Here is a 27,300-nt window from a genome sequence, read left to right as displayed (position 1 = left end):
ACTCCCAGGAAACCTGTCTTGGCAGAGGAACGGCTGTAGGGCTAACTCCTTACACCTTGTCACTGACGCTTGGCAGAAAACATGTTGGATCAAGGACAGCCCATTTTCCTCCCAAAAGATTTCAGGGCTCTGGACCCTGTATATGCTGCATGACCTTCTAGACATTTATGATTCTCAGGGTCAAAATCCTCAGTGTCCAAGCACATCCTCTGTTCCTTTAAAGTACTAATCAACAGTTATTTATAAAGAGAGCCCCATTTGATTCCCCATTGCTCTGCTGGGCACCATGAGGTACAAAAGCGACAAAATGGAATTTCTAACGTAAAGAGCTTCTAATCTAGTTGAGAAAATGTGACAGCCACGTGAACCGATTCCTAAATAAGGAGCAGTTCTAATAGTATGATGACAGTGCGTCAAGCTGTAGTATTTATAATAAATTGTGAGGAATCTATCATTAGAGAAGAATCTGTATTAAGAATTTGTTTAGTAGAGGCATTCAAAGGAGTTAGATGACTGTACATCCTGGGTGGTTGTGTTGTTCCTGTTTGTTAAATGAATCATTTGTAATCTCTATTCCCAACTTATTTTATAGTTATAACCCCTTTTTAACAAATATGATTATAGCAGCCAGTTCTGTGTAATAAAAATATTTCTTCTGCTGGCCAATAGCCCACACTAACACTCTTTGCCTGATGGAGATCCAAGACCCCTTTTGAAGGGAAAACCTGGTATGAGAGAGACAGTCACAAATCCCTCTCCATTTTTCAGTGAATCTACTTGACAAGAAGATCATCCTTGCAGCAGAATATCAACGTAAAGTATAGGTTTGCATATTGGAACAGTTGTTAAATAACTCTGCACAGAATTTTACTTTGGGGGCTTGTATACATCTTCTTCGACTAAAAGTGGTGACCACTGTTGGTTCATCGAGTTCCTTGGGAGCTGATCAGCTCTGGGAAGTGGACTGTGGGAATCTCATTTCAGGTCTTCGAGGGCAGCAGCTCCTCCCCCACCCCACCACATGCCAGCAAAGGCAGCAGAAGACAGCACGGGTGTCCTGCCCTTCCCCTCCCCGCTGATGCCTTGTGCTAATGGAAGGAAGCAATCACCTTCCCATTGTCCAAAAGCTGCATTTCACTTGTCTTAAAGCGCTTTTGTAATTATCTTAGAATACAGAAGTGCCTAAGTGAAATCTGGAGAGTTTGCAGTCTGTGAAGGAATGGAATCCTAAGTCTACCCCGTGTCTCTGTGACCATAGGCATGTGGGAGACAGCCCGGGTCTCTGCATTTACATGAATACTTTCTTGATTTGGAAGACTAGTATGTCTGTGTTTGGGTTAAGACGCCCTCCTGCCAAGCTTCAATTAGGTGAGGCTGGTAAAGTAAATAAAAGGTAATGGATTGTGTCCATACATGACTTCATTCCACCCTTTGAATGACTTTATCAATAACTGCTAGAAAGTGAGACTCAGAAAAACTGTGTCCAGCATGTGCCTCCAGCCAGCGGAGAGCCACCTTCATTTCCTAAGGCTTTTGAGGTGTGCCTCTACCATTGGATGTATCCAGTGTAGTTTTTCTAAAATGATTAATGTTTTCTTCGTCTAGGCTTATGTTAAGAGTCAGCCCAAGGTTCTTGAGCTATGTGAAACTCACCCACAGGTAGCAAGCACCTCGGGGCTCACAAGCGGGATGACTCAAATACACACATTGTAGGTTCATTTCTCACCGATTGTCTACATTTATTTTCTCTATATTCATTTTCCCCGGCTGCCCTGTGAACCCAAATTTAAGGACTGTGTTTAACTGCATGTCGGGGCAGGATATATGGCGGAGGGATGTTCTGAATCGTTTTGTATCAAATCTAATTTTTGTCCCAGTTTTTCCGAAACAATTTCCTATTTTTAAAACTGCTGCCAGTAGTGGTAATTCAGAATCTACAGTTATCCTGGAGTAGTAAGAGAAAGATTCAGATATTATATTTGCAGAGCCTTGTTCCTTTAACGATTCTCCCTAATTAGACCCCAGGGCAATGACTTACTCTTCATTCGTTGAATAGTCTGCATTTCCTGACATCTCGCTGCCCCCTAGTGCAGCACTCTAGTGAGTGCATCTTTCTCTGCAGACATTCTTGATTTGCATTATTTCTGCCTGATAGTCCGTTTTATGCTTACCTGGCTTCTGGCAGCATGACTTGACCCTAATCCATGACTCTGACAAAGTCCATCGTGGGTCCTGTTTTGCCAGGTAGATCCTCTTCTGGGGAGCAGGAGTTTGGGGAGCTAGCGAGTACAGGTGGGAAATGGAGTCTCGGCTGGACTATACTCTCCAGACCCCTTCCAGTAGAGAAATGGGGCCCAGAATTTTCAGCATAGGACCAGTAATCAGAGGAACAGAGCTTGCACTAAGGTGCATCTGACCAAAGTAACAAGAACACCGGCTTGGAGAGAGACAAGCTTGGGAAATTTCCTTAATGTCTTTGAGCCTTTGTCAAACAATCATTGATTAAAAAATAAAGTAAAATAAACTTAAGATGTCCTAAGCATTTACTACAATATCTGTTTTTGAAGGTTTTTTACACTTTGACATGTGATACAGATCTTCATCTATTGTGTTTCTTATGAATGAAGTAGCCATTAGCTGCAATTTAGGCCTTTTGGAAAGGCGTTGTGACCCAAAGACTTGCTCGCAAAACTGTTCTAAAATGATCTCAAAATTGTAAGCCACGTATGTGGTCTGCATGATGTTCTGCCAAGATGACCTCGAACAAGTTGTTTGACTTCATTGGACCTCTGTCTCTCCATCTATAAAGTATTAGTGCACCTATTTAAAGGGATTACTCGGGGATTCAGTGAGATAACATATGCCTGGCACATGGCAGATTTCAAGAATTGTTAGTTCCTGCCTCCTCCTCCCTTAGTTTTGTCTGGTCTGAAATAGTCAACACCTGCCTTTGACACCCGATACAACTGGGTAGGTGGTGGACTACTACAATGCCCTTGTTCTGATTTATCCCCCAAGGAGTGGAGAGGCAGCCCTTCCTTTTCACTGTTAGCTTTCAAATACTGGCAAGGACAGTGCAGCGGGGAGGGGGTGAGGTAGAGGTGCTCATTAAAATCTTCAGTGTGGGAAAGTGTAACTGATGGGAAGTTTGGGGTATTGCCTGTTTAGGATCCATGTGTACTGTATTGTGAGAATAGAAGAGATTTTCGTCTTTCAATGATTATAGTTGAGGTTTTGACTGTGGGAGTAGACAAGAGAAAACCAAAGGCATCCCATGTGGGAAAGGTCGTTTTGTGATAGTGGAATTTTTTTTCCCAAAAGCATAAATTATAAATGTCATACTAACTTTTCAGAGTCAGAATATTAAAACAAAACGAAGCAAAAAGAAAGAACAGATGCTCAGTCTTCCTACGGTGTATTAGCAAACAAACAAAAAAGGTCTTAAACTCAGTGTAACAGAGGGAAACACATTGAACCACACTAACATGTCCATACACACACACACACACACATATTTTGTAGGTAAGATTCACATTTTTATGCTTTCATGTGTGGTTTTTGTTTTGGATTGACAGTTGGGCAAGTTTTGTTAGGTAGCTAGTAAGTTTCCATGGAAAGAAATAAGAGACTTTTAAGGATACTAATTATTTGATTGGTAAGGAGGAATTTGCACTAAGGTCTTTTCTCCCACCTATGCCCTAGTTCTGTCATCACCCTGACCATGGACTGGACAGAAACCAGAGAGAACCACAGAAAATTATGCATTTCATTACGTTTGTGTAAAATCTCTTCACGTCATCTTAGACGTTGTTTCAGAATCCACTGACAGGAGGGGTTACTCTATTTGAATCAGATCTCTAAAGGGATGTTAGGTTTTGCCCTGTCCAACCCCTTTATGCTATAAATGGGGTTGGTAAGGTCTGGAGAGGTTACATGGCCGGGGTGCTCTCCTTTATTATTTATTTCTCTTTCCAAATGTCTTTATCACATTTGCTTATTTCATTTCCCCATAAGATTGTTAATGTAAGGAAGCCATAGACGTGGTAGGCATGATGAGTTTGACTCTCAGCACCACACAGTGGATAATTCAATAAATTCCATTCTTAATCTTCAGGGAACTGCTTCTTCCCAAGAGAAATTACAATAGAGAAAGGGATTACTGAATAAGAATATTGTCTTTAGTAACATTTTTTTAAAATTATTTGATGCAGCATTTCATGTCCAAGTGTTATTTTTTAGCCTAAGTCCTGGGAAGGGAAAGGACTCGTTTGTGAATTAGCAATGAGATTCTTGTGTTACACGAAGAGGAAAAGATGTGTTCTAGTTCTGTGCTTTACAACAACTTCAGGGATTACATTTTTTACCCATATAAAGGCCCATTTGGCAACTCATTCACTATTACCCAACATTCAACAAATATTGATCAAGTTCCTCCTATGCCTCTAGCACTATTTAGAGTCTTAGAATGTATTGGGGGAAAAAAACCAAAGATTTTTGCTTTCAAGATTATATCTTAATATATATTTGTAACATATGAATGAACCATTTCTTCCAAATACCAAATTTTTCTTGGACAGCATTCTAGTGAAAGCATGTCATTTTTAAACACTGTCTTCCTTAAAATGAAAGGTCTAATTTCACAAGAAAATGGTTGTTTGTTTTTTTGGTGGGTTGGTTTTTTTTTTTTTTTTTGGTCTAGTTGCATGAAATTTGGCACAACACTGCCGCCTTGTGGCTACTTGAGTCAGGAACTTACGCTATGTGGTCAGCTCTTGTCTTTTAAGGTGACATTTAAACGGAAAACTATCTTGTTTTAGTGGAACCCTTCGACACAAAATTACCTACCTACCCAGGATTTAGAATTTAATTCCTTCTGGTTTTTTGGTTTGTTTGTTTGTTTGTTTTAACAGAATGATTGGAAGGGCTCTGTCGCTTTTATAGTTGGAAACCGGAGTGAGGACGATCTTCTCATCAGAGCTCTTACCCTTGCTGTCCAGGTGCCTCAGCGGAAATTGTTCAGTATTGTGTCCTGGCAAGACATTCTCCAGCAGGTATCTGTCCCTTCCCACCGCTAGGCCCCGTGAGGACTTTTGTGCTTAAAATAATAGAATAAGATAATAAAAATAAGTACAACTATCAGATTCTTGGGCTTTTCAGTAAATCGGGGTGGATTATTTTAAACAAAACTTAGCTAGAATAAACTTGCATTGTTTAACTGGGAAAAATTATTTTGACCCATTATTTAGGCCCATTTAGCCCCTTTCGGCACTCATTCATTTGACAAAGCTCCTGTGGCCATACCAGGCTCCATGCTAGGCTCTCTGAAGAATTGTTTATTCAATAAAAGACTTAATAATAACAAAAGACTAAAATATTTACTATTCCAGGGAAGTCAATAGCAAGAGAAATTAAGACTACAGAGAAACCTACCTGTCAGAGGACAGAGAGGAATGACCACACAGAAAAGTCCTGTCAGGTGGCCCATACTTACGTGATTACTAACAGCTTACCAAAGTGACTATAAATATTTTGCCTAGTTAGTGAATATCTCTTCCTTACTAGGTTTTTCAACCCTAAAAGCCACCTAGGTAATTGAAAGTTACATATACCTAAGTATGCTTTAAGTATGTCTTTCTTTTTCACTGTGGATGAATTTAATTTTCTTACAGATCAATGAATCAAATGCATTTCTTGGAACTCCATCTAAAAAGGCAAAGAAACCTCTAGGCGGTAGTGCTCCCTTATATCATGAGGTAGGTGGATGTCTTTACTGAAGATATGTTTGTAATTTTTAGAAAATGAGAATTGAAGTAATAATCTTAAACTCACATTACAAAATTTTTTTTAAATTCATTCTTTGAAAGCAAATTCTTGCTCCTCATTGGAACTATCCGATGGTAGGCACTTAAGAAAATCTGCCTCTCTTCTGAAAAAAATCCCTTTCTAGGAATAAAATTGTCCTAGATTGTCTACACCACCACTGTATCCAAGTAAGGACTATAAATCAGAAATTTTTATATATAAAAGAGTTGGGTCAGACTTTTTCCTGGTAATTATTAAGTGTGTGATGGTATTAATGGGAGCTGTATGATTAGTGTATTACAAAGTGTTATTTTCACCAAAGGAACAATGTAAAAATGGCTCAGAAAGTGTTTCCTGTACGAGACTAAGACACAGCTGTTATAATTTTCCACGAGTCAGCGAGATTTGGGCACATTTTCTATCCTATTTTAACCGACATGAAATTAATGACAATTTTTAGGTTAATGGTCTATTCTGCATTTCTAGCAGATGCTTAACACAAAAGTCTGGCCTGGCTGACCATTGGGTTTATGGAAGGACTTAGAACTCGTGCTCAGTGCAGGGCGATTGCCTCTCATGCTGCCTTGTTAATATCTAACTTACAGCTCACAAGAAGCTATAAAAATTCAGTGATTAATTAGAATATCACTTAAAATTTGTCAGGCACTGTTTTATGGCTCTTCAGACTGAAAGCGTAAGGATTTTGGATCTTTCTAAGACAAACTTGTTTGCACTTTATTTCAGTGATCTAATAAAGTTTTTTATGTGTCTCAGGTCTTGGATGATTTCCTAATGGGCTCTTTAGTATTGCCTGAGTACTATCGGAACAAGTTTCATTGGATTTATTTACACTTGACAATAGTGTGGATTTTATAGCATTAACTCTTGCTACACTACTCTCACTACCAGGAAAAATTGATTCTGTGCTCTTTGAGTCAAATAAAATACCTTCTACCTTTTGTTACAATGTTCTCAGTGTGCGTGCTCCAGTTGAAACATTATGTGATACTTAAAATATTGGAAATTTTCTTCTGAAGTAGCCATAGAAATCCCTGTCCAATTCTCAGGCCTGGGACCAATTAGCCCCCCAAAGGACTCTTTCTTCTTCAAAGATTCTCAGTAAAAATCAGAGATGATAACAGGCCAGTTTTGATGTCTAATCTGGACAGACATTTTGACTTGGATGTGGGATAGCACAATGTTACAAATCCAGAGTTCAGTTAGAAAGCCATTCCTCTCCAATATGTGCTGTGACTCTGGGTTGTGAATCCTTCACTCAGGGGAGGTCCATTTCACATCTGGCTCTACCACATTCTTCCAGTGGAGCATTTGGGCCGTGAGCCTCCCACACCCACTCACATACCCTTTCCTGAATGGTTCCAGAAGAAAAGGGAAGGCGCGATGAGCACCACAGAGATTGGATCTTGGGTATACCACACATGCATCAACATCAATTTGCTTTGGTAAAGAGAGATATAGAACATAAAACCAACTCGGTCTCCTGATCAGCATCAGTCAACGACAGAAAGCACATCTGGAGAAGAGGGCACATTTCCAGTCTTAGTCCCTTCACACTTAGGACCTGTTTGGGAACTCTGTCGCTTGGGACCTCATCCCAAGTGAGTTGAAAAGCTGCTGGCAGTGCCTACTGAGAACCCCCAAGGTGATTGTGATAGTGAATGGTGACCTTGAGAGAGGCCCAGACCCAAACCCTTCTGGGACTTGTGAACTTTTAAGACTCACGAGTCTGTTTCTGCCTGAAGCCTGGCACAGTCTGTAGCAGCTAGGACACTGGCCACAGTTAAACTCCTCAAGAGCCTCTTTGCAAGGTCTTATATTTTCTTTCTCCTCCTTGGAGAAGAAAAGGTCATCTAAGAAATTTGTTTAGCCTGCATGCAACATTGGTAGAGTTCTGTGTCTTCCAGTTTGGAGGGGAAAGCTCAAGAACCAGGAACTCTGAAGGCCATACCCTCACATTTACGTCCATTTGTAGGCCACTCTCACTGGCCTTAAATCAGAGCCTCGTCGTTCTCACTTTAAACATAGTTCTAACCAGTTCGGCTTTCTGGATTCCTTGCCTGCAGTCAATTAGGAGCAGCAAATTAAAGTGAAATGTCACCATAGTGCAGTTCATCCATGAGTAGTAAAATAGCGTCAGAACCACATTACATATTTGCAATAACGACTTGAAATGTCTGGGCTAGCAAAGACCACATTCCTAAGTGATTTGCTCAGGCTTTCACTTGGATGGCTTGGTGTTGTGTACACACAGACTCATTCTGAAATTGTGTAATTTCCCGCTGAAACTTTAGAGTTCATGTAGCCATAGGATTGTATATATGAGAGAGAGTCTTTATTTATAAACCACAGTTCTTTGAAAATGTGCTTAGATTTGTGCTAATGTGATTCCACAGAGACTCGGTTACAGCTCATTTGTTCATTCACCTTCTCTTTTTGGAAACCATGGTCTACTCTAGCAGGAACTACTCTAAGGACCCATACGGAATGGGAAGAGAATGTTCTCCTTTGTGCATGGTCTCAGGGATGTTAGCTATTCCTTTATTATATTATTAGTAGTAGTTGTAGTATTTAATAACAAGGATGAAAATTATGATGATCCCATTCACTGGCCTTACATATGAACATAATTTCCAGCTTGTAATCCTATTTGAGGCTGTGGACTTATATGAAAATGGATATACAGATATTGTCTGCATTATACAGTCACCAGCTTTTACCAGATAGTGGTACTTTATCAAATACCAAACAATTAACAAGTACATTCTTGTTCAACACTAGGGGGATTACACACTATATAGACAATGGGGGAGAGATGAATATTATAAAGACTCTAACCTCAAGAAGCTTAAGGATTAGTTGGGGGGGGAGGAAAAAATGTATCCTAACACATAGTAAATGGTCAAAAAATGTTTGTTAAAGAAAGGAAGGGGTTCTTGGGTGGCTCAGTTGGTTAAGTGTCTGCCTTCAACTCAGGTCATGATCCCAGGGTCCTAGGATAGGGCCCTGCATTGAGCTCCCTGCTCAGTGGGGAGAAGAGCTCCCTTTCCCTCTGCCCTTACCTCTGCTTGTGCTCTCTCTTTCTCAAATAAATTAAGTCCTAAAAGAAGAAGAAGAAGAAGAAAAAGAAGAAGAGTAATAATAATAATAATAATAATAATAATAACATACTGCATTGAAGCCCACGAGGGACAGATGAAGTGTTATGGGCATTCAAAGGAAGATGAAATTGCCGTGAGAGTGGGGTTATGAGTGGGATCTAGAGAAGCCTTGTGGAGTAGATGGCATAGGGAGAAAAAGGAAGGGTAGCTAATTTTGATCTTTTGTATATTATTGCAGGAATGCCTGGGTGGCTCAGTTGGTTGAACACCCGACTCTTGATTTTGGCTCAGGTCATGATCTCAGAGTCGTAGGATTTGGCCCCGTGTTGGGCTCCATGGTGCTCAGTAGGGAGACTGCTTAGGATTCTTTCTCTCTCTTTCTCTGCCCCTCCCCAACTCACACTGTCTCTCTCTCTCTAGTAAATAAATGAATAAATAATTCCGAATAACCCACATCACAATTCTTAAAGGAGATATAAATATTGCCATTTTACATGTAGGGAGATGGAGACATGGAGGAGGTAGGAAGTTTATTAACTAGAATATTGAAGAACTTGGGTTTAGCCATAGTCAAATCCATAGACTCAAGACGTTCTTCTTTACCACAAACCCAGGATTTTTCCACTGGGCTCTAAGCTGTCCACCCTTGGATGAGTAGGTCTTGGCAGTCTTGACATTCAAATGTGGGAGAGGGCCTTCCAAGAAAAAGGAAAGCTCAAGCAAAGGCATAGTTGTGGGAGAAGAGTGAATAGTACTAAATTTATTATTGCCTGGTATAAGATATATGCTCAGTGGGAAGGGTAAATTCTATACATGCTTTAATTGAATCTTTAAAATCCTGAAGATGAATATCTATGAGAAAATATTTCAAGTACACAATAAAATCCATGCTTTAAGATCAACTCCCAAACTTAAATTTATTTGCTAAATATGCACAAATATTTGGCAAGTGTCACTCACTTCGATGGCCCACAGAGAGAACCTGATTTGTTCATTTGCAGGTTTCTTCAGTCATGTCCAAAATCAAAAAGGAAAATAGTAGGAATCATTCAAAGCTGATTGAAATGTTCCCTATGTGACAGGTCTACATGTTCCATACATGCAAAGATTCTCCCACCTGTGTTTAATCTGATACACAGTATGTGTGCATTATTAAGAGATATACAAATTTTAGAGTTTGTGACGTTGAAGAATTAGAAAGAAAAAACTACCCATTGGACAGGGGTTTGTTAATTCAGCTTCTCTGAAGTCAGGGTCAACAGTTTTAAAGTTTTAGACTCCACTCTATGTTTGGCTTTGTTTCACGATGGTGATCATCCTACCTTCCAACCCAGAAATCAGCAACCTGGATGGTCATCCAGACATGGGCCGTAGTTTGCCCGCCTATGATTTATTCAGAAAAGACGAGTTAGATCACCGCAAAAAAAAAACTTTGAAAAACACAAAAGCTTGCTGAAACAAAAAACATCTATAAAGAATAAAAGTTTGTATGCCCTAGTTGGTGACTCACTTATCTTAAAAATTAATCAATTCTATGCAACAACCAACCAAGACAGTCTGAAAGATGATGTGATACAGTGTAGTTTTATGAATACGAATAATTGTGAATTTTCCTCTTTACTCCTACCAGTTAAAAAAAAAAAAAAAAAAGATGTTATTTTTTAACTGACATATTTTTAACTAAAATATTTCTGTGGGCTTTTTTATTGGGAGATGATTAAATATGGAAAGATTCTTGTGATGTTGGATTTGAAAGTAATGAATCAAATGCAGCTTTAAAAAGAGACAGGTTGCAAATTTTATATATAAAGATCTAATTAGTTTCATCACGTTCTTAAGATACTTGGCAGGTACATTGGATTAGTATCCCCAGATGTAATCATTTCATTTTGTTGGTTCCTATTCCTATGCATGTAGATACATTCTTTAGCTCCTTCCCCAACATGTATTCATAATAACTCACAAGTAAAACCACAGACTTAATTACGATCTAGTTGCTTCCCTAGTCCACATTTCTAATATGAAACTCGTTTTTTTAACAGTGCCTCACATTAACAGTCTATTCCATGGAATTGTGAGCCCTTGTTTGGGGTGAGGAGCGGGGAGGCTTGTCAAAATGAAAAATGGAAAACTCATGCCTCAGAGATAGAAACAAATAATATGTGAAAACTTTTAAGAGGTTTGAAGTTATTAAAATGGCAGATCTACTGGGACCAGAAAGCAGTATGTCATCAGAGGAACGAAGGAAAGGGGAGACAGGAAGCATTCTCTGGCCTTTTCAATCCTGCGTTTTAAAACAAAACAAAAAAATTCAGGAAGAATTGGAAGGTAGCCAACATAATGCCGTTATTTCATAGAGCTTAGGGACACACCAGGAAATTACAGGCCAGTTAGTTTAACTTCACTTGTAGGGAAAGTATTGAAAACTGCTGCAGGAGATCAAGTAAAAGGATGCTTAGAAAAGCACAGCTTGATTAAGGCAAGCCTGGCCAGCGTGGTTTTCGGAAAGGGAAGGTCATGTCTTAGGAACTTGTTGAAATTCTTTGAAGCTATTATGGCCAGTACAGTCTTCAAAGAACACAGCAAGGCCCAAGATCTGCGTATCTTTTCCGTTCCCCACCAGTCCTTGAGGGATACTTGCAGAACATGGCCCACATCAGGCCTTGGTGTTCCGGGTTTCGAAACCACTATCAAAATAGCAGAAAATAACCTCGGATGGAACATTTTTAAAGCTGGAACCAATTAATACAACCTGATATTTATAAATGTTAAATAAAGACTTGGAACAAAATTTAGGAATATTGAGCTGTAACAAAGAAGTACTACACGGGGACTATAAAAACAATCTGGGAGTTATTGTGCCAAAATTTGGGCTTTTGGAAGCATTTCTCACCCAAAGAAGGGAAAATGAGGAGAAATTACAGTGCTAGAAATGGTCGTAGACTAAAGAGTTATGAAGAGTTGCAACCGAATGAATTTTGTCAAGATGGGAAACGGAGCAGTCAGATGTGTTAACAATCCTGAGCCTCTCTGGTCCTGGAGAAGGACAGAGAAGCCCGGCAGAGAAAGTTGAGTCCAGGCGTGTCCATGAGAGAGGTGGAAGGTCAGAGCTCCATTGCTTTAGGAATGGGCTCCTAGGGAGCAAATATGTTTGCCTCTCAGATCAGAAATCTGGAGTTCTGTTTTCAAAGAAAAGCATAACTCAAGCAAAGACATTGAAAAACACCCAAATCATGCCCCCCAGCTCTTTCCCACCCTGGGGCACAGACAGCTGGCCAAGCCCATGCGTTTCAGGAGGAGGCAAGGGATCACTGGCGAGGAGTGGAATCAGAAGCCGAGGCCCCTGGAATTCAGTCCCAGGAAACCATACCATCCAAGCGCTGGTGATGGGGTTGCTGATCAGACCTTCAGTCCATGGGAGAACTGCTAGACAGGACAAGAACCTAGTCAAGAATCCCAGGACAAAGCTATAAGCGGAGGAGAAGCCACAAGAATGAAGCAAGGTTCAGCTGGTGAAGAGCAGCCATCACAGTCTTGGCAGGGTGGGTCCTGGAGCTTCTCCAACATTGTACACTCCACACCCACTATGACTGGAAGAATGTCAGAGAAGGAATCAGGAAGACTGTATCGTTCTATTTTTCTATCTAGGACTCTGAATAAGCTGCCTTTATTACCCTATTATCAGGGTAATAATAATAGTTATGATTTATTGACTACTTCACTTATTGCAAGTCTTGTGTGCGTGGTGCTTCATATATATTAGCTAATATAATCTTCTCAACAGTCTGCCAAGAGATACTTACAAACAATGAAAACTGGAGCCTCAGACATGTTAAGTAACTCCATGACTCAGAAGCCTCTCTTCCTTCTGCTTGCATCACATAAAAACTGAGGGTCAATAGTTGGAATTCTGCAAGTAGTTGTTGTGGTTTAACATTTCTTGAATACAAGCTACTGCTAGTAATCAGAATTAAGTCTTAAACCTCTCAGTAGTTCTGTGATACGTTTATTGCTTTTCCTACTGCTCTGGCAAAGCCAATGGTGTATCTGCACATGAGGGAGGTGCCAAACAGTCTTGGTCCTATTCTTGAGCCACCTTGATGAGGGGCTTCTGCCCCAATGTTCGGATCACCTGGAACTTTTAATTCTAACGGTTTAGGTTTACATGGTTAAGGTAATTAAGTCTTTGGGAGAGGGAAGAGGGAAGGATGGGAAATGAGAGAGAAGTTAATACATATGCATTAGAGATGACGGTGTGGAAAGAAAGAGACCTAAGCGAATTAGTGAGAGTGAATTTCTAGAGCCTTCTGCTAGTTTGGTGAGACATACCCTTAGCAATTAGATGCACAGATCCAAATGAGTCTGGCTGGACTCCTGCTGTGATTCTACTGCCTACTAGCCATGTGACCTCAGGCACGTTCGGTAACTCTGTTGTATCTGCCTCATCAAGCTGTTGTGATGATTAAATGAGATAGTAAATACAAAACAGTTAGCATAGTCCCTGTCGTACAGTGAGTGTCCATTAAAGTTTGGCTATTATAGTTGACCATTATGTTGTAAGTTTCTCTTCTCAGTCATAATGAATGTTAGCATTTTGTACTTTAGGATGTGTGAAAGAACTAGAAACATCTATAAGCAGGATATTTTATTTTTAATTTTTTATTATAGTAAAAAACCCATAACATCGTATTTACCATTTTCATTATTTCCAAGTATATCATCTAGTAGGCTAAATATATTTGCATTGTTGCACAACCAGTCTCTACAACTTTTGATCTTATAAAACTAAAACTTTATATCCAGTAAACAACTGCCCATTTCCCCCTCCTCTAGGCCCTGAGGACCATCATTCTACTCTTTTATTTTCCTTATGAATTGGAAAGGAAATTCCAATTTCCTAGATACATCATAGAAGTGGAATCATACAGTATTTGTCTTTTTGTGACTGGCTTATTTCATGTAACATAATGTCTTCAGAGCCCATCCATACTGTAGTATATGTCAGAATTGCCTTCCTTTTCAAGCTGAATAACATTCCATGGTACGTACGTGTAACCTTTTACTTATCTGTTCAACCACTGATGAAGCTTTTGGGTTGCTTCCATCTCTTGGCTATTGTGAATTATGCTGTTATGAACATTGGTATGCAGATTATGAGTAGGTTTTCCACCAAGTGGAATACAACTAATGAAAGATAAGTTAATTGCTAGTTAAGAGGAAAAAAGGCAATCTGATGGTATTTGGGATATTTTATACTAGTCCTCATTGCCATGATGGAAACTAATATACATTCTTCTTCTTTGTTATGTCATGGAAGGGATAAATATGACTGAACACCCTAAGGAATAAACAAAAGTAGTACCATTTCTCAAATAATAATAATAATAAAATCTTACATTTAGGTAAAAAGAAGGATTTTGCAACCATTATCTCATTATGTCTTCACAACTACATGTGAGCCAAGCTGAAATCTGGTAGTGTCTCTGTAGCATAAACGGGAAAATGGAAACCTAGGAACCTCAAATGATTTGTTCCCTGTCACCAGCCAGAGTTAAAATGAATGTCAGTCTTCCTAACTCATAGCCCGGGGGTTCTACTCTTCACCTAACAGAAAGCATGCCTCACTCATTAAGAATTTCTTATTTATTCTTGCATTTCCCACAAGATAATTTTAGACAGTTTATAGATACAAAATTTATATTTTGTTAAACACATATTTTAATGTGCATTTTAAAAATAAAAACGTAATACGAACTGGCAGTGTCCCAACTTCATGGCTTAGGATCGAGCCGTATTATTTTTTTTAACTTGCTTTACAGTATGTTTAGAGAAAAATATTAGCTGCATAGTACAGGAGGTACACAGTTTTGGCTAAATCATCAAGGGGTGTTCAATGACTAAGGGTTAAGAAATGCTTCATTTTCATGCATCCTACAAATATTTGAGCGTCTACTATATACCAAACCTATGATTGAGTTTATTTTGGTGAATAAAACAGATATAATTCCCTGCCCTTGCAGAGTTTACATCTGAATAGGGAAGGCAGGCATTACGCAAAGATCAAACAAACCAACACATGTATACATAATTATGAATTGGGATAACTGTCTTAGATCAGACAGAATGCTTTAGACTGAGTGGAGATGAGCTGAATGACAAATAGGAGACAACTGAAAAGAGCAGGGGAGAATATTCAGGCAGAGGGAACAGCGGGTGCAAAGAACATGAGGCGGGAAGGGAAAGATGTGGGCCTGTTAGAGGAATCAGAGGCCACCGAGCCTGGAACGCAGAAATCGAGGTAGAGAGGGGTGAGGCCAGACCTACCAACTGGGTCCTTGTTAGGAAAGGGTTTGCGTTTTTGCTTCATAGGAAATGGGAAGCCATAAAACCCTTTAAAGGGGAGAGTAACACAATCTGAGTTCTTGTTTTAAATGTTCTCGCTGCTAAGTGAAGCCCAAATCAGGATAGAGTAGGAGGCACACGTGGGAGTGAGTGCACCAGTTAGGAGGCTCCAGGAGAATCCCCGGGCAAAAAGAGTGCTGACAGATACGAGTGTATTTAAAGGGAAGACTCAGCAGAACGGTGCCAATGTGAGATGTGAGGGGTAGGGGAGATGTAGGCATAAGGAGAGACTCCCAAGTGGCGTGAGAAACTGAGCAAAAGTATCTTCTGATATAGAGAAAATCAGAGTTTAAATTTGGGGGAAGTTTGAAAGTACACTTTGGGATAGGGTAACTCTGATATGCCTGACTCAGTGCTGGTGCATAGTAAGCACGGAAGAGGTGCTTGTTGTCTAAAAGACCTCACTTATTAATGCAGGGCTAGTGAGGGTCCCTGGTGGAGGCAGCAGGGAGTAAAGCACATGGCTTCCTTCCTTCAGCCATAGTGGCTCGGCGGCACTTCCCAGGTTCTAGCAGCTCCAGGCCCTCCCATCTTCCCTTGGTGGGCTGCATGTCCTCCACAGCGGGTTCCTGATTGCAGCTGATCACCCTGTGGTCCACAAAGACATTTAGTTAGATGCAGCCGTGTTTGTATGTGTATGATTTGTGATTTAAGTATTTGTTTGCTATAAATACAGGTCCAAGAAAGTTTTCAAAACCACAGCCCAGAATCCTCTCAATCCATCCCTCTTCCTCTTGAATATTCCTCTCTCAGTCTCTCACGTAGCCCTGTGCTAATGGATATAGCAGATCCTCAGCCCAGGCCTCTCCTTACTCAGCAGACGTTGACTGAATTTCTGTTGTACGCCAGGTAATATGGGCACAAGACTGAATTGAACCCCGTCTCTGACCTCACAAGCTCGTAGTGGATAATTTTGTAAACAGCGGACTTGTTTCCTGCGATTTCATTTTAATACCGTGCAGCAAGTCTGATGGGAGAGTTACAGATTTAATCCCCAGTTACAATGGCGTCTGCTCTTCATTGAGCCTGCAGCCGACCTCACTTATTGTTCACAACTTCTAGCAAGACGGGTAATGGTCCCCAGACAGGGTGTGTTGGAAAGAGGAGAGCAAGAGGGCAGGACACACCGAAACAGCCAAAGATGCAACAAACATACAGAAAACCTGCTTCCTTAGAGGGAGAAAAAGTATTGCTGGAATTGAAGTATGGTAACAATTTTCATGCTTCTACATGTTTTTAATACAACGTCTATTTCTGAAATTCTAATTCTTTCTTCGATCTTTGGTAGCAAGGAAAGGAAGAAGAAATGCCAAAATCGAGGTGAAAGAATGGACTATTAGAAATTCATTTGTATTTATTGAATTAATGCGCTACTGTGTGCATTAAACACTCCATGAATATTAATTTGAATGAATGAGTTTCAGATAGATATTTTTATACAAAAAATGCATCCATTCTTCTATTTCACAAACATGATGGGCCAAAAACAACCTGCACACACTGTTAAGGAGAAAGATAATGTAAGCTAGTTAAAATACGGTCTCTACGTTGCATCAAGAAATGTATAAAATGCATGTAATTATGAATTTAGTATGTTCACACATAGGAAACCAATCCTACAAAAACTCCTACTGAGAAAAAGTGAAATTGTTTAACAAAGCCCTGCCTTTAAATTTTCATATTTCAGCTCAGACTTATTTGCATTATAATGTACATAACCATTTGAAATCTACAGGACTCTGATGGTGAGTGAGGCCAACAGAATGCCCCACATAGTGTCCTGTACTACCCCAGACACTCCCAAACTAGTCAGTTTATCGTTATCTTAATTAGCCTTTATCAAGAATTTATGTGGAAAAGACAGACTCAATCTGGCCTCACTCATTCACCAAGAAATCTTCAGTTAGATTATCCTATTAGTCAGGAGGAATAGCTAATTATTTAGTTATTCAAAGTCTTATGATATTATCCTTTTATTTATTTCTGGAGCTACAGGGAAGCAAAGCAGAGTCTAATAACATGTGACATGTGACCACCACTGGGTCTTACATCCTTTATGAGGAGCTAGTCTTACACTGCATTCTCAAAGATTCATTTTAGGACTATCACTGAGAAAAAGAAAAGGGCAGATCCTATCTTGACTTAATACAATGGGCTAATATATTACTTTTCGTAACTAATAAAATTTCAAGACTGACAGCAAATTTCTGACTTGCTTTTCCCCCAGTAAAATATCTGCTTTGAATTATACAGAAAGAATTCTTCCTCCTGCCAACTTGTTTCAATTCCCTGTACAAAACCATGCATAGAACATTGTCAGAGGTCTCCTATAGAAGTTCATTTCAGGATTCCTCAATCATTGGAGAAACACACACACACACACACACCACTTCTTTTCCCCCTTTCTTGGAGCAAGAAAAGGAAAATGTATTGCACTGGTAAGCTCTGTGTAGGGTGCTTTCCCTTTCTGAAAGCAGAGACAAGGATTAGTCATCAGATGAGGGAAAGAGTTTTTGGGTCTCACCCACTGGCCAGCGTCCTGTTTCATGTATGCAGACCCGCCCTGTGTGTAGGTGGAGTACGCAATTGCTGTGTGATGTGATTTAAGAGGTGCTGGAAGTCCTGCTTGTCCAAAAATAGCCCCCACAGCCGCCTGTGGAGTTCACACAGTGTCCATAAAACCCTGGTTTAAATGAAATGAAACTGCATTTTCAGAATGTTAACCCATCGTATCCATTACCCTGTTAGCATGACTTTACTTATCAGAGATAAAAGCTGGACCCCAGGAGAATGTCCTTTGTATGGGGGGGGGAGGGGTCAGCAAGGTCCAACCCTGTGGGCCATGGCACAAGTCACCATCACCAGAAACAATTTCTACCTGACCATGAGCAAACTTGCTGGAACTAAATCTGTTACACCTTCATCAGCCAGACAGCCAGTCCTTCTGGAACCACTGAGAAGATGGCTTTTTCTTGCAGCCAATGCTCTTCACTGGGACCCTAAGGAAGACAGGAGTAATACCCACAGCTCACATTTGGAAATTGCCCCTTTGAGGACAAAATACTTGCCTACCTAGTGTCAGATTCGATCCCAACCACAGCCTCATACATCTTACTATTCTCAGGTGACAGATGGGGAGAGTCTCGAAGATGATAAGTGATTTGCCCTGCCCCAACCAGCGGCTAATCATGGCAGCGCCCCATGTTGGAACCCAAACCTTCTGACTCCAAACTTCATGCTGGTACTTCCAGGAGACACAGTCCCTACCGTCAAGAAGCTGATGGTTCCGTTTAACCCACTTAGTGATTCACCTAAGCAAAAGAGCAAGCGCCAGGAGGTTTTTCTAGTGCTATCACTGAGGAAATGTTTCCCCTTGTCTTCAACTTTCTAAAAGAATGGGGCCAAACGCAGGCAGGCCTTGGCAGGCACAAATTCACAGCATTCCCCAGGCAACAAACATCCCCCACTTAGAGAGGACTGACCACTTTGCACAAATTAGATAGGCAAAATAAAAACACGAATTGGTGGAAATGAACTTAGGAATTCTCTAGAAGCCCTTGGGATCCAGGGGTATTTTGAGACTAGATACAAAGTGGGGTATCATTATGATGTGACTGTGAAACCTAGGATTTCTACCTGGCCCCGTAACGGAACACACATGGCTCCATTTCTTTACAGTTTTGAACGAACTCTGGCTCATCCCTTTTCCATCATTTACAACACACAATTCATTTCATACTCCTTCACTGCTAAGTGCAAAGTGCACTGAGTTGAAGAGAATTATGTACAGATTAGACTTAGATGTTTCCATTTACCAGCCAAATAACCCTGTTGGATGTCATCTCTTGTACGAAACCTTCTTGGGATTCTCCCAGGCAAAATTCATTTTACCCTGTTATATTGTGATGGTTTGTTTGTCAGTGAATCCCCTACTCCGTAGTGAATGCCGTGAGCATTAGAAAGCATGTGTTACTCATCACGAAAACCCCAGTGCTCTAGGCTAGCAATCCTAAACCATTGTGATCAAGTATCCCATCAGTTAAAAATAATTGAGCATTTATTCATGTACATTGTGTGTGTGTGTACAGAGAGAGCGAGACAAAAAATGTATAAGAATACAAACATATTAAAAAAAAAAAAAAAAAGAATACAAACATATGACACGGGCTCCTGGGTGGCAGAGTCAGTTAAGCATCTGACTCTTCGTTTAGGCACAGTTCATGACCTCGGGGTGCTGAGATCGAGCCCCCAGTTGGGATCCACTGAGTGTGAAGTTTTTTTGATTTTTTTTTTAAGATTTTATTTATTTATTTGACAGACAGAGATTACAAGGTAGGCAGAGAGGCAGACAGAGAGAGAGGTAGAAGCAGACTTCCCGCTGGGCAGAAAGCCCGATGTGGGGCTCGATCCCAGGACCCCAGTATAAGGTCCTGAGCCGAAGGCAGAGGCTTTAACACACTGAGCCACCCAGGCACCCCTCCACTGTGTGTGAAGTTTGCTTGAGATTCTCTCTCCCTCTCCCTCTGCCCCTCCCATTTGTGCGCGCGCTCTCTCTCTCTCTCTCTCTCTCTTTCTCTAAAATAAATAAATAATCTTTAAAAAAATAAAACAATTAGCAACCTAGCACCATTTGCTTTCCCAGGCTTTGAGCACACTGGCTTGGTGAGAGAAGGTCTGGCTTGGTGTTCATCTACACTCACTCATTGCAGGGGGCCCTTTCACAAGGTACAACCTGCACAATGTTTGCGAAGGTCTGTGTGATTTGCATGCCCATTCTCTCAGCACGTGCTGCTTTGGTTGATAACCACATACCAATCACAAAGCTACTTCCAGTCTTCAACCTGGAAAACAGAAACAGAAATGAGCAATTCTATTCCCTTATGATGATGAAGAAGTTTTAAAAGGTGCAAGGAGTGCACAGAACAATGCCTAAATCTTCCTAAAGTTCTGAGGGAAAGGCTTTAGGGGAAAAAAGCTTAAGAGCTGAATGGAGCTTTTACAAAGTAACGAAGGGGTGGAAATTCTAGGCAAAAGAATCAGCTCATTAAAAATCATGCCGGCCTGGGATGCCTGGGTGGCTCAGTTGGTTGGACAACTGCCTTCGGCTCAGGTCATGATCCCAGAGTTCCGGAATCGATTGCTGCATCAGGCTCCCAGCTCCACGGGGAGTCTGCTTCTCTCTCTGACCTTCTCCTCACTCATACTCTCTCTCACTGTCTCTCTCTCAAATAAATAAATAAAATCATACATATATATATATATAAATAATGCAGGCCTAAGATGGCGTGGCATGCCCAAGGAACTAGAAATGACATGGAAGGAGGAGCCAGGAGTGAGACTGGACACATGGGTCAAGACCAGGTCATAAAGGGCTTGGCCTGCCCTGAAGAGAAGTGTACAGTTTATCTCAGAGGTGTGAGGGCCACTGAGGGATTTGAAGCTGAGAAGCAATATGAGAGGTAGAGATGCTGGGATCAGTGTGCAGGAAGGAGCCTTCTGTGGGAGGTGGGTGTATAGCATTTACATCGTATATGTAATTTATTAGCTGTTTTATTATGAAAGCAATGCACTTTAATTGTAGAAAATGTGGAGAATGTAGGAAAAGCATAGTTCATATAGCAATAACAAGAAAGTACTGGAAGTCAGAAGTATGTGTAGACTATTCCATCGTTCAGAGATGTGTGCTTCTTTTTAAAAATGGAAATGATATTATGTGTGCCTTATCTATGTGTGTGTGTGTGTGTGTGTGTGCCACAAACGATGACATTAGCCTTTCTAGATCCGTATTCAGTGTCTATATAATAGAAAGCATATCTCTAGTTAGTAATTCACTTAACCACGCCCCCTTTTGCTAAATTTAGACTGTTTTGTTTACTGATAGTTATGACCCTGATTGTTTCCTTACGAAAAATTTCAAGAAGAGGAATAACTGAGACAAAATATGTAAGTTTTTTTAAAGCTCTTGACACATATTGTCAAAATGCATTCGAGACAAATCTGTGCCAATTTACATTCCTTCTAACAGTTCCAATTTAACCACACCCTCTTCGACACTGTAATTTTTTTTTTTAATCTCAGTCAATTCGATAAGAAAAGTTGTAAGGTTGAACATTTCATCGCAGTTTTATTGACTGTATTTTATGAGTATGGAATTCATTAAAGTGAAATGATTATGGAATTCCATTTTCGGATTTCTTCTGATAATGGGAGGGGATCCTGGTATTGTAAATTCAAACGGGGAATGTTTGCTTTAAGTGATTTCCAAACAGATTTTCAGTGCCGTGAGGCATGAAACGGAGAAGCCGTCACCCACAAAAGCTCAACAGTGCCCCATAGGAGAAGGACACATAATGCAAGAATGCTGAGAGAGGCACAGGAGGGGCCTCCACAGAAACTAGACTGAGGGCAGGGGCAGGGGGACCCAGGGAGAGTGATCTCCGATAAGGAGTCTGGGAAGAGTTGATGGAGGAGGCTCTTTGGTGTGAGCTAATCCAGTTTCCACCTTCTTCTTGTCTCCTTGCGTCAGTGGTGCTCAAAGTGGCATGCCTCAAAATCACCCAGAGAATTCATTAAAAATGTCACTTCCAGATCCCGGCTGTGGTCATGGAGATACGGGGGTATCTTCGGGCAAGTCCAGGAACACACCTTCTGTGCTAGAACCTAGGCACTTCTGAGCCTACAGTTGGAGAAATCAGCCTCCCTGTGTCCATATGCCACCCAGAGGGCTGAGAAAGGGCCATTCTTCTCCACGAGGGGCTCTCCATCTTACTCCGGAAGCCCCTTGCCAACCACCCAGAACCTGACTATGGCTCCACTTCTTCTCAATCCTCCTTACATTCTCCACTGCTCCAAGCCGCCTTCATCCTATCCATTCTTTCTTTCATTCTGAGCACTTGTGCCAGTGCTGTTCTGGGAGCTGGAGGAACAAAGGAACGTGCCATCAGAGGCTCTCGCCTTTGTAAGCATCCAAAGGTCAAGATATCCAAAGGGAAACCTTTTGGGTTTGGTGAAAGGAGCTGACCTGAGAAGGGCCGGAAAGTGTTCAGGCTTCACCCATTGCTCTTTAAGGTCAGTGGTGCCACCACTTGCCCACAGCTTTGTCTATAGTTTCTGGGCAAATTAGAATACCTCTAGTAAACATATATGCTTCTAGCACTAGGAGCAGAGAACAGTCAAAGCTGGAAGGGAAAAGTATAGAATATAAACTCTGAGATACACCCTCAAGCATTTTAAAGTGTGCCGTGTGTTACCAAGACCTCCCATAAGCCTGGGCTTTTTGACCATATAAGCAGGCACTGAAGATAAAATCCTGAGACCCAAAAAGAGACGTCTATACATCTGATCACGTCTCTCAGCTGCTTAAAACTCTCTGGGTCTCCTTACTTTGAGGATAAAATCTAAATTCCATTAATGTATTATTCAAGACCCTGGTGTCCTCACCTCTGGGGGGCCTCTCGAATGTCCATGTTCCTTCAGTCCTTCCCCCATTCCCCCCCCCCCCGCCATCTTTGTCCTCTAGTCACCTGTACCACACCCCCCAACCACTTTCCGGTTTCCTGAATACGCCTCTGTCTCTGGCTTCAGTCCTTCTGCCTGAGATCCTGTCTCTCCTCCCATCACCCACCACCCAACCTCAGTCACAGTCATCCCACGGATCCTTCGAGACTCCCTCGGGGATGACACCCGCAGGAAACCTTTGCTGCCCCTCTGAGTTTGGAGGAGGTGGCCTCCCGTGGCCATCACAACCTGTTCCCCTCCCTCACTGGGCAGGGCACGAGATACCATAAGGCATGCGCATAGGCCGTGCACACTGTGGTCAGCCTCCCCATCTCGACTGAGAGCTTATCATGGGCAGAGGCTGCAGCCTTTATCTCTAGATCTCCAGTATGTGGAAGGTAGTGGGTGCTCTGTAAAATATCAGATGAACGACAAGATGGATCCTTACAGTGCAAGCCAAGCTGGTTAACTCATAACCAAGAATGGCGCCATCTCAACAGTTGGATGGTGAAAAAAGGAACATCACCAGGATTGCACCACAAGAACAATCTGTCTCTAGAAAAAGTCTCTGAGGAAGAGTAAACAGCATTGACGGTACACCCACCAGAAGGCCCCAGTTAACTCAGATATATCCAGGCCAACAGGGAAATCCAAGCATGGGTGAATCATGAGAGTAGGCCTCCAGATAGTGGTGAAATTTGCAATTAAGCATTTTAAAACATGGTTCACAGTGACCATTTGATTCAATTGGTCCAGTAATTATTTAGTAAGCATTTTTTATGTCCTGGGCTTTGAATTCAAATCAGTGGGGAAGGAATAAATAAAAACCAATGCCTTTATAGCAAAGAGAAATAATAGAGAAGATAAAGTGTGTATTATATTAAATGGTAATAAATGCTATGGAGGAAAAGGAGCACGGAGTGTTGGGATTGTGGGCAGTAGGGGGTAGGATTCTCATTTAAATATGGTGATCAGAGAGGGTAAAATTGAGAAGGAAACATCTGCATAAAAACCTGAGGGAGGTGATGGAGTTATGAGGCTATCTGAGGAAAATCCTCCCAGGTAGGAGAAGGCTGTGTGTAAGAAGGCTCTGGAGTATATTTGCTGGACACCCAAGAAGATAGTGTGTGCGAAAGAAGTCCCAGGAAAGGAAAGCAACATGGCATGGGTTCAGATCATGGAAAACTGATCTGGAGCTACTGAGAGGATCCACCAGGCAGTAGGAGTATGGGGTTCACAGTCTGAGCCTAAGGAATGAAAATCTTAAGGGAGTGTCTAAACTGGTGGTCTGGCTCATAACTTCTTGGTGTTGCATTTCAGACTCTTCTGGAGTTCACAGAAGAAAATCCTAGCCAATTCTAGAAGTTAGCAGCAGATATCACACTGCTTAGAAGGTGTTATATTTAACCATCAGTACCACCGTTTAACCCCAGTGCCCATGGGCAAGTTACTACATCCCAGGGGCCCATGAATATTTATTGGTAGGTTACTGGATCCTGACTCTGAGATGAATAACCATGTTAAATGATACTGCCAGAGAGGAGAATCAATACCCTTGCTGCCTCAAATAGACTGACTCAGGATTTGGGGCGAACAGGAGGCTCTGAGAAGGCCATTGGTTGATGAGCTGAGACGGGGAAAGCAGATCAAAGGAGAAAGAGAGACTCTGACCCTCTAACACTACAGCAGATAGTCTCAGGATGGCACACCTTGAACTTGCTTTCTCAGGCTGACCTACCATCCTGCCTACCAGAGACTTTTTGTTTAGCTCTGAAAATACCACACCCTAGTGAACTCCTCTGTTGGCCATTCTAGTATTAATATATAAATTACCTTTGTCCTAGTTCTTAAACTCCAGGGTATTTAGGAATCCCTAGAATGCATGTTACAATTTCATACTCTCAGGCCCTCACCTCCAGGGGTTAATTTGGTAGTCTGGGGGTTAGATCTGGGTACTCTGTATCTTTAATGATGGTCCCAGCGATTCTGGGCCAGGTGGTCCACAGGGCATACCAGAGGAACACTAATGGGGACTGATGTGGCATCCATCTGCACATAAAGGTCATTGTTGGTGGACAGCCAGGAGACACCCATATTTTATATGCCTCCTTTCTAAGTAATGAGTCAAGGAGTTGAAGAAGGGACAGGAGAACTGGAAAATGAGCCCTGTCTATGGGACAAGTTCGGGATCAGTTTAAAGCTGAGGGCAACTCCACCATTCATGATCAAGTTAGAGAAACACTACAACTTTCCCATAATGGTGGAAGAACAAAGTACGCTGGGAAAAAGCAGAGAGTGCTGACACATTGAAAACATTCTTCACCCAGCAGGACATTAGCAGAAATCCCACGGCAGGCTGTCTTCTGACATGGGCAATGTGGTGACTCTATATATATATATTTTTTTTTTTAATTTTTTGAGGCAATAACTTAGAGTTAGCAAGGGATTCTGGATGAAACAGGCAGCATGTGGGTTTAGTGCACTAGCATGAAAGGCCATAAAGGAAACCAGGTACGAGGCAGTGGCTCCCAAAACTGAGGTATGTCCAAATCACCAGAGAGCTTGTTTTGCAGAGCTTGAGACAGAGTGGGAGCCCCAGAGTGGCAACTTTGGTAGGTCTGGGGTAGATCCCACGTATCTGTATGTCCCAGTGGGTTCCCAGGTGATGCTGGCGCTGCTGATCTGGGAAACACACCTGGATTATTTCTGTCTGTGGTGGGGTTTTTTGTTTTGGTTTGGTTTTTGTTTTTTTTTAAGGTCTCCATTAATTTGAAAGTATGAATCTCACCATATCGATATCAACTTGGTCACCTTACTTCTACCTTCTAACATGAGCAAGTAAAACTAACACTGCCTTAAGCCAAAGAGAACATACTGCCCTCCTCCATAGCCATTAGAATCAAGAGTTCTGAGTCTCAGGTTCCCACTAGGTGTCAGTGGAAAAAAACAAAAAACAAAACAAAACAAAAACCCAGCTTAGCTGCTCAGATTGGAGGAGCCAGGTTAGGGCCAAATGAGTAAGAGTATCAAAAGTATTTAAACATTAAATATTGGTCCAAGAAACCCTTCAGGGTCACATGAGTGGCTCAGTTGGTTAAGTATCTGACTCCTAGTTTTAGCTCAGGTCATGATCTCAGGGCTGTGAGATCGAGCCCCATATCGGACTCCGTGCTTGGTGTACAGTCTGCTTGAGATTCTCTGTCTTCTTCTCCCTCTGCCCCCTGCTCGCTCGCTCTCTCTCACTCTCTCTCTTTCTCTCTCTCACTGTCAAATAAATCTTAAAAACAAAAATGAGAAGCCCTTCATCCCTCCTGCCAAGATGAGGATTGGGTGTGGAGACTGGGGAGGGGCTGAGGCCTGAGATGGGAGCCCAGCAGCCCCAGCTAAGGGATGAGAAGCCCCCTGTAAAGCCACAGATATGGGGACAGGGAGCAGGACTGGAGCAAGATCATCTGGCTTCTAATCCCAGCTCTACTACTTGCTGTGTGATCACCAGGCCTCACTTTCTTTATCCATAAAATGGGATGACAAGCATATCCACTCAAAAGGAAAGGCGAGAGAGAATTCAATGAGTTAGAATACCTGAAGTCCAGTCCTCAGATTAAAATAAAAACAGCGTGGTTGTTAGAACAGCCCTTGCCCTTTATGTAGTGAATGCTATGTGACCATCTGTGATTGAGAACAGACTTACAAACTATTCCTACAGCTTTATAATCATAGCTAAAAACATTTGAAAATAATAATTCGGAAGACAGCATCCTCACTCTGATTGAGTGAACATACTACACGCCTACATCCCTACATATTCTGTGAGGGATTTGGAAAAGATGAGTTAGGTAAGGTTAAGGATCTGACCTGGGAGCTCCTAGAGGAGACAAACCCTGGATGCCAATAATTCCAGTACAAAAGAGCTAACTCCCTTAGGAAAGATTCAAAAACGTGGTAGGATTATTCAGTTGTAGCTTCCAGGACAAGCTGAAAGAAATAAGAATGACTTCAGGGGGAGTGGCGATACTGGGGACTAAAGAAAAGATCTTGATCTACCAAAAAAAAAAGGTTGCCATGATTATGGAACCATGTGTTACTCTTATACACCTAGAGCTAATGTGCATATGAACTTTCTCTATTATTCTCCCATATATTATCATACGCAGCTTCATGTGCCTTTCCATGTCTTTTAGAAATACAGAAACTGAAACACTCCTTAATAAAAAGAGGGAAGCTTTGCATTATCCTTCTTGGGAAGAGTAATCCCAGCAAACTTTTCTGAAACAGAGTTGTGCGCTTTTTTGACATGTGCATATTAGATGTTGGACATGCACATCTCCTTTGGGAAATCTGTCACATTTCAAATTCTACATGGCCGTGAAAGCAAAGATCGGTTCTACCTTCCATGTATTTGCTATTGCTGCTTCTGAAACTTCCTTAGAGCCCCAGAGAAGTCTTAATCCCTGTCAAATGTTATTATGTTACCGACTTT

The 27,300-nt window shown here is 41.4% G+C and overlaps 1 protein-coding gene across 1 annotated transcript in view; it reads left to right on the top strand.

The window, feature by feature from the left end:
• The window catches only part of SPAG17 (sperm associated antigen 17), a 224,885-nt gene that overhangs the window by 33,330 nt on the left and 164,255 nt on the right, over window positions 1-27,300 (top strand). Inside the window, exons 2-3 of the mRNA XM_059137012.1 lie at window positions 4,911-5,051; window positions 5,670-5,753. Coding sequence (XP_058992995.1) covers window positions 4,911-5,051; window positions 5,670-5,753 — 225 coding nt within the window. The remainder of the gene's footprint in view (window positions 1-4,910; window positions 5,052-5,669; window positions 5,754-27,300) is intronic.

This window comes from Mustela lutreola, chromosome 10, assembly GCF_030435805.1.
Source record: "Mustela lutreola isolate mMusLut2 chromosome 10, mMusLut2.pri, whole genome shotgun sequence".
NCBI classification, from domain to species: Eukaryota; Metazoa; Chordata; class Mammalia; order Carnivora; family Mustelidae; genus Mustela; species Mustela lutreola.
The sequence above is the reverse complement of the archived record's forward strand: the minus strand, read 5'-3'. Positions and strand labels throughout refer to the sequence as shown.